Source organism: Corapipo altera, unplaced genomic scaffold, assembly GCF_003945725.1.
Source record: "Corapipo altera isolate COAL_440 unplaced genomic scaffold, ASM394572v1 0, whole genome shotgun sequence".
In the NCBI taxonomy this organism is placed as follows: Eukaryota; Metazoa; Chordata; class Aves; order Passeriformes; family Pipridae; genus Corapipo; species Corapipo altera.
In genome coordinates this window covers 1,485,302-1,493,171 of record NW_020884872.1, presented here as the reverse complement: position 1 = coordinate 1,493,171, position 7,870 = coordinate 1,485,302, and the positions used below count along the sequence as shown (strand labels likewise).

Here is a 7,870-nt window from a genome sequence, read left to right as displayed (position 1 = left end):
TTATATTCTTATTTATAAACATTACTTATATTTTTATTAATAAACTTTATTTATATTCTTATTTACATTACTTTCCACTGTTTCTCCTTCCCCATAACGATGCACCACGACCTCAACTACTCAAATTAAAACCCCCAAAAACCTTTCCCTTACAAACTTAGGGTGCAGAATAAATTCCTGCCAATCCTTCCCTCGTGTTCACACCTGGTACCTGCAGCTCTTTTTTTACCACTGCAGGGAATTTTCATCTTCCCTGACCTTAAAAAGCCCAGGTCAGCCCAAAAAACATGGGTCAAACTGCAGTAACTCACCTCAGGCTCCCTATAAAACCTGGGAGGGACACACAGAATTTCAGGACAACGTTCATCTGACCCACTTTAAACAGCAAGAGATGAGTCACAAACCAAAAAAAAAAAAAAAAAATAATAATAATAATAAAAAAACCCAACTTTATTCCTCTCCCTGTCTAAAAAGAATTCAGGGTGAAGCTGTCAGCACTGAAGTCCTGTCAAGTTAGATAAAGGTTCACCTCTCTCAAATGACAAAATAAAATCTTTCCAGATCTACAAACTGCCCCCATTTTGTTGAATATTCAGATTAAAGTCACTTGGCTCCTCTGGTTTTTTTTCCCCTGGTTCTGGAAGCCACCGTGAAACATCATTTAGAGCTGTAGAAGCAACAGAGAAACTGTGAAAAACAACTTTTAGTTGTTTTCTCTGAGTAGAACCAGAGAATCACTGTGGTTGGAAAAGACCTTTAGGGTCATTAAGTCCAACTGGCAAGAAGTAAGAGGGAGAAGGAGCAGAGTTGGATCTTTTCAGCAGCAGCAAAAGCTCCAAGGCCACTTGGAGGGATCCAGAGCGGATCCAGAGCAGCTCCCTCTGCTCTTTTTACCTCATCTTTAAGGAGTAAGAGCCTGTGTTGCTTCCTCCAGACCTTGGATTACCTGAAGGATAATTCCACTGAGCTTCTGATACGTAGAAATAAGAGAGAGGTGCTGTGTGGGTCTCAATAGTGCCCTCAGGAGAAAAAGCCTCACAAAATATTGCACCCACGTGGGCAAGAACATCTTCCACACCACTCTGGAAGGATGGGAAGAACTTCTGGAACTCAACTTACTCCTTCTCTTTTGTCCTTCCCTCTCTCAGCATCTTCACACGTGCTTAATGTCAATTATCCCTGCACATCCTGACACTCAAGATCCTTAATATAACATAATAATAACATTTTTACCATTTTTACTGCTGATCTCCTCTCTCCTGCCCATCCTCTCTCCCTGCTCATTCACCTCCACTGCAGGAAAAAAATGAGGCTTTTATGTTAAAAACACCTCCCCCAGCACTGACAAAACCCACCAATATTTATGTTTTAGGATGTAAGAGACCGAGTAATCACAAGAGTTAAGGGAATAGTTACTGACATCTTATTTCAGCCTTTTGGCAACTCATTCCCCTGCCACATCATCCTCATTTTCAGATAACACACAGACACACATGAACACTGGGGATGATTTGCTCTACCAGTTCTTAAGCTCCTAAAAAGATTAAGTCCATAAAATACCACAGCAGATGGACTGATGGATCAGTCAAAAGCTTTTTCCCTTGGTTCCTACTATGCTGCTACATATATCTGGCAATTCTTGCACCTGAATAAGAGTTTGAGACAGGTGTTCAGCAGTTCAGTGTGCTCATCTAGGCCAAGATCAGAGATCAAAGCCTACCCCTCACTCTCATTATTTCATATTTTCCCTTTTGTGAAAAGCATTTTGAAGGCTTCTGGCTCTTGACTCAACAGGAATCATGATGAAACAGTGAAGGTAGAAATGTGCAACTCCTGTTCCAGAGCAACTCCTGTGTAACTCCTGCTTCAGCTTCTCACCTCTCTGAAGAGGGAAAAACATGGTTGCCCTTAAAAAACCCCTCAATTTGGCAAATGTTGCCCCAGTTTTGGATTTTAGCCAAGTTTTTGATGCTCTCACAGTGTCCTGGATAACCTGTCCAGCACACAGGTGGACAAATCCATCCCACTCTGGTTGAACAACTGGCTCAGAGGGTTGCAGTCAATGGGGTGACATCAAGTTGGTGGTTGGTCACCAGTGGGGCTCCCCAGGGCTCAGGGGTTTAGGGCCAGTGTGTTTTATGTTTTAATATTTTTATAAATGATCTGGAAGAAGGAATTGGTGATAATACTAAATTCCTGATGATACTAAACTAGCAGCAGCCATTGACTCCCTGGAGGGTTGAGAGATCCTGCAGAGAGATCTGGACAGATCAGAGAGCTGAGCAATCACCAACTGTGTGATTTCATAAGAGCACATGTTGGATTATCCACCTGGGATGGGCTAAACACACAAATTGGGGGATGACAGGCTGGAGAGCAGCACCAGGGGAAAGGATCTGGGGGTTTGGGTTGATGGCAAGTTGAATTTGAGTCAGCAGTGCTCTGGCAGCCAGGAGGGAAAACCACATCCTGGTCAAGGGAGAGGACTGTCCTGCTCTGCTCTGGGGGCACTTTTGGGACATCAAATTATTTGTGTGCTGAGGGGAGGGTGACCAAGATGGTGAAAAGTCTCAGGGACAAGATTAAAAGGGGCTGAGGGCATTTGGCTGGTGCAGCTGGAGCAGAGGAGCCCCAGGACAGAGCTCAGCGGGGGCTGCAGCTCCTCCTGAGGGGTAGCTCCGACCTCTGGGAGCAGGGACAGGACCCAGGGAAGGGCTGGAGCTGGGACAGGGCAGGCTCAGGGTGGATCTCAGCACAAGGTTCTTCCCCCAGAGGGTGCTGGGCACTGCCCAGGCTCCCCAGGGCAGTGGGCATGGCCCCAAGGCTGCCAGAGCTCCAGGAGGGTTTGGATGACACCGACTCATGTGGTTGAGTTTCATGTTGTCCTGCAGGGAGCAGGGACTCGGACCTGATGCTTCTTATGGTCCCTTCCAACCTGAGCTATTCCAGGGCTCCATGAATTCTATGGATTCTCCTTCTCCTTGAAAACCCTGCAGAATTAAGGTTTAGCAAAGGCTGTGAGGCTCCACCAGGGAACAACAGATGTTTCCCTCTGAGTTCTGCAGGAGTTGCCTCCTCCCACCCCTGTTTCCTCAGGGACTGTAACCACTCACCCCACATACACTGAGGAGGAGTTTTATATTAAAAGAGCCCAAAAGGGACACAAAACACATGCACCTTGTTTCTTGGGCAGGAGGAAAGGACACACATCACCAAGTGTTTTCCAATAAAGACTTTTCCTTTCTTTCTGCCTGTCTCTCTCACTCCATGGTCACACAAAAGACACCCTCTACTCAGTTATTCCCTCAAATCCAAGGGAAGGGCATGGTCAGGGAAATGGGATCATTAAATACAAGCTTTGAGTCAGAAAAAACACTCTAAAACTTGTGACCTGTTTCATATAAAAGCTTTTTAGCTGCTCTGAAGTGAGCAACCAGCACCCCGAGGTTTCTTGGATGCAAAAATTAAATTCTCTGTACAAAGGGAAAAAAACACCATTTGAAGGGAAGCTCTGTTGGTTTCACCAGAATTTCTCACATTTATATAAAATATACTGCTTCCAATACCCTTCCTTTATAAACTCATATTTTTCTACAGTGAATTTTTAATTTTGCAAAGCATTAGAAATCACGGAAAAGTTAACAACAATACAAATATAATAAAAAAATACAAAAAAATTATTCCTGTACCTTGTTGAGTTTGCCAAGGGAAGATATCAGATCTGCCCATTCACTGGATGATTCAAAGTTTCTCAGAGCTTTCTCAATTGCTGAAGCATAATTCCTGTATCTGTAATCCCCCAGCAAATCCTGCTCTTCTGGATCCATCTTTGGTTCTCATAGCAAGGTGGAAGCTCCTGGTGAACTAAAACATACAAAAATAACCCACATTTTCAGCTCTGGCAAACTTAAAAGTACTGCAAGATAACAATAAATATGCAGAGCACAATAAACAGGTCAGCAGAGCAAGTTGAAACATAAAGTTAAGAGTCATGCCCAGGGAATTATTTTTAACTCCCCAGTGCCTCTTTTGGAAGCTTTGCAGTCACATTTTCCTACTCATGAACCGTGTTTTTCCCCTCCCCTGCACGTGGATGTCCCACAAAAACAAAGGGGAGGATGACAAAGTCTCTCCCCCCCCTAAACAAGGAGAAGGAAACAGTTTTCATAACTCGTTATCTGTGCTGAGCTTCGCAAGGTCAGCGTGGAATGGGAAACATTCCATATCAAAATGCAGCTTTCCAGAGGAATCCTGCTAAAGGGCCTCTCAGCAGAAGGAGCTCTCAGGGCTCTGCATCTCAGCTTGGCAGGAGCAGATGCTCGAGTAGCAGAGCAAGGTGCTGTGCCAAAAAAGCTCAGCCAGGCATTTTAATCTTCCTTGTTTCGACAAAAAAAAAAGCATCCCCGTGTTTTTAGGGAGGAAAAATAAGTTGCTCAGATCCCGTTTTCTCATATTTTGCAAGGTATTTAGATTGAAAATCCAACAGACACCTTGGGTTAGAACAATGGAGAACGAGCACAGTTGGATTTTCTGTACTGAAAAATGATTCCTTCGCTCCTTTGTTACCTCTGACACCAGTTTTCCTGATAGAATATATAAAAATATTCTTCTGGAATATTCTAAATATGCTTAGGTTTAGGAACAGCAGGTTTAGGTCAATCCCTGCTACATCACTGATGGAGAAAAAAAAGCACAGCTCTAAACCAAAATATTTTATGTTTCTGAAAGACATCTGCATTCACTTTCCTGTGGTTAGAACACAAAAATACACCTATATTCTTTTAGTCTCCATTAACTGCAATACACAAATCAATGAAGGATTTTTGGCAGGAAACTCTCAGAAAAATGCCTGATGAATCGCCAAGAGAGAAAGGATTTTAAATGCACCTTTGCACTCCCCTGAGGAGGATTCAGCCACTGCCAGCAGAACCACCCTGTGCCATCCAAACTAGATCCACCTCTAGGGAAAAAAAAATAAATATCACACAGTGTCATCAGGGCCAGATTTGGTTGGTTGGGTTTGTTTGTTTGGCTACAGTGAGGGTTTAATTTTTGTTTTTTTCCCAGGATGTTTGCAAGGCTTCTCGCAGCAGAGAGAGTGAAAAACCCAGTGCCCTGCAGGGTAAACCATTTATCTGGGATACAGCTCTTCTTGCTCCAACAGGGATTTAAAAGAAAAAAAAAAAAAGTCAATTCTCCCGTAAAACCCAACAAAGTGGAAAACTTGTAAGATACTGTCAGCAAAAATCAGGAGTAATCTGATAAAAACACTGCCAGGGCAAGAAATGGAACCTTATTTCCCTCATCTCCTCCAAGTACCTTAATCACTGGATTGTGCTCATACTCTTTAGATCAAAGCATGAGCTAGGAAGTTATTCCAGCAGCTCCCTGCCAAGTCAGGGCTGCTGGCACTTCCTTAAACAGGAGATTTGTCTGGATCCCCTGGAATGGGGCAGCAGTTCTGCTGACAGGACACATCAGATCTGGAAATGCTGTAAAACCACTCAGAGAACGGGAATCGATCCAATCATCAGCAGAACGTCAAGAGGGTCTAAATATCCTATAAAAATCATGTCCCAGAGCATTTTTTGGAGCATTAAAACCTGGTGTGTTTATCACAGAGTGGTTTTGGGTGGGAAGATCATCCAGTTCCACCCCCTTCCTCTATTCCAGGTTGCTCCAAGCCCCGTCCAACGAGGCCTTGGACACTTCCAGGGATGGAATTTCTCTGGGCAACCTGTGCCAGGGCCTCATCACCCTCACAGGGAGGGATTTCCTCCTAATATCTAATCTAAACCTGTTCTCTCCCGGTTTAAAGCCATTTAAGTAAAATCTAATTAGTTTCTGAGGGTAAAAGAGAATGTACTACCCAAGAGAAAAAAAACCCAACTAATAAAACTTCATTTAGGAGGGGGGAAAAAAATGTGTTATTCAGTTCTTAAGACACTGTATTTGGATTTTGCAGTGAAAGGACAGGTAAATGGTGTATTCCCAAGCAGAAAAGCAGGGATGGGTGGAATGCTCTAGCGTGGATTGATGGCCATGCACCTCAGCTGCCAGATGTCAGCAAGGTTTGACAGAATCCAGTAATCTAAACATGGCCAACAGATCGTGTTTGTGCTTGGACACAAAGGCAGGAAGATTAAAAAAAAAAATATAAATAGTTAAAAAAAGCCAAACAAAAGCCGCTTGCCAGTGACCTTCAGGCACATCTCCCAAATCCTGGGTCACAAACTTCCTTAGTCAATCCTGATGTTAATAGTTTCTCATCAGCTTCCAGCACTGATGGTAAAACCACAACAAGTTCCACCTCGATACGAGGAAGAACTTCTTTCCATGGAGCGGGGCAGAGCCCTGGAACAGGCTGTCCAGGGAGAATCGCGGAATATCCTGAGCTGGGAGGGACCCACCGGGATTATCCAAGGGTGCCCAGGACACCCCAAGAATCCCCCCCCCCCCGTCCCTGGGAGCGTTGTCCGAACGCTCCTGGAGCTCTGGCAGCCTTGGGGCCGTGCCCGGTGCCCTGGGGAGCCCGGCAGGGCGTGGATTCTCCCACTCTGGACACATTCCCGACCCACCCGGCGCGTTCCTGTGTCACCTGCCCCAGGTGACCCTGCCCGGGGAGGGGGATGTGGGGTTGGACTGGGCGATCTCCAGAGGTGCCTCCCAACCACAACCGTTCTGGATTCGGGGATCCGGGGAGGTGAGTGCGGCGCTCCCGAGGCACCGGCGCTGCCCCTCCAGCGTCCCCATTCCCATTCCCATCCCCACCTGCCGGGGCCGTGCCAGGGAGTCACCCCCGGGACAGAGCGGGATCCCCCTCAGCCGGGTTCCCTTCCCCTCCCTCCCGGTACCTGCGGAGGGCCCCGCTGGGTCCCGGGGCGGCGGCGGTGACGTGTCCCGGCGCGGTCCCGGCGCGGGGCGGGCGCGGCTCCCGCAGTGGATCCCTATGGAAACGGCCCCTCTGGAAAACCGCCCCCGCCCGCGCCGCCAGGGCCGCAGCGGGGCGAGACCACCAGCACAGCGCGGGGGGCGCCATCGCATAGCCCAGTGTATCACGGCTCCAGATGTCCCCGTTACGCCACGGCCGCTCTCGATGTCACCCGCTGTCGTTGTCACCCTTCTCCCGGTGTTATCTGCTGTCGTGTCGCTGAGCGGTATTGCCCGCAGCGGGTACCCTGTCACCCCGCTCTCCCCCTCCGCGGTGAAATGGTACAGCCCGACGGTCGGTCGGTGCGCCGGGCGCCCCCTGGCGGCGCGGGCGGGAACGGCGGCTCCCCCCGCGGCCGCTCCAACCGGGAGAGCCCCGGGAAGCGTCGGGAGCATCGGGATAATCGGCACCGCTCCCTTGTCCCGCCTAGGATGGCTTGAAAACAAGGACAAGCTCGGCCGTCCTCGCCCCGCAGCGAGGGCCGTGACCTGCCCTGCAGGTAACGCGAGTGTCAGCGCTTCCCGTGTCCCGGCTGTGCTCCCGGTCCGGCCGGTTTGAGGGAATTTGGGGGAATTTTGTAGACGCGGTTTTCCCGTGGGGTCGGTTGTCGCATTTATAGCGGGCTCGGGGTCGATATGAGGAGCCCTCTGTTCGCGGCAAAAGGCTCGGGAGAAGGTTCATGTGCGGGATTTGCAACCAAAGGGACGAGGAAATCGCACCTGGGAAGGAGAATACGCGATCCTGCCCCACGAGGATTCATGGACTGTGGAAACGTTGCTTAACCTCAGTTTCTGTGCCCTACAAGGATTCATATACTGTGGAAACATATTATTCAACCTCAGTTTCTCCCTTCCCTTCCCTTCCCAAACCTTCCCTTCCCAAACCTTCCCTTCCCAAACCTTCCCTTCCCCTTTTCCCTTCTCCTTCTCCCTTCCCTTC

The 7,870-nt window shown here is 48.0% G+C and overlaps 1 protein-coding gene across 4 annotated transcripts in view; it reads right to left on the bottom strand.

Moving 5' to 3' along the window:
* DOP1B (DOP1 leucine zipper like protein B) overlaps window positions 1-6,948 on the bottom strand; it is a 48,723-nt gene extending 41,775 nt beyond the window's left edge. For 2 of the 4 annotated variants that reach the window (XM_027634586.1, XM_027634611.1), the window contains exons 1-2: window positions 6,855-6,948; window positions 3,690-3,864 (exon numbers count right to left, since the gene is read on the bottom strand). In XM_027634586.1, coding sequence (XP_027490387.1) covers window positions 3,690-3,827 — 138 coding nt within the window. In that variant the 5' untranslated portion in view covers window positions 3,828-3,864; window positions 6,855-6,948. Of the gene's footprint in view, window positions 1-3,689; window positions 3,865-4,887; window positions 4,946-6,771 lie in introns of those variants that run through there. The other 2 variants (XM_027634591.1, XM_027634602.1) reach the window with 2 other exon arrangements.
* Between the last annotated feature and the right edge of the window lie 922 nt (window positions 6,949-7,870).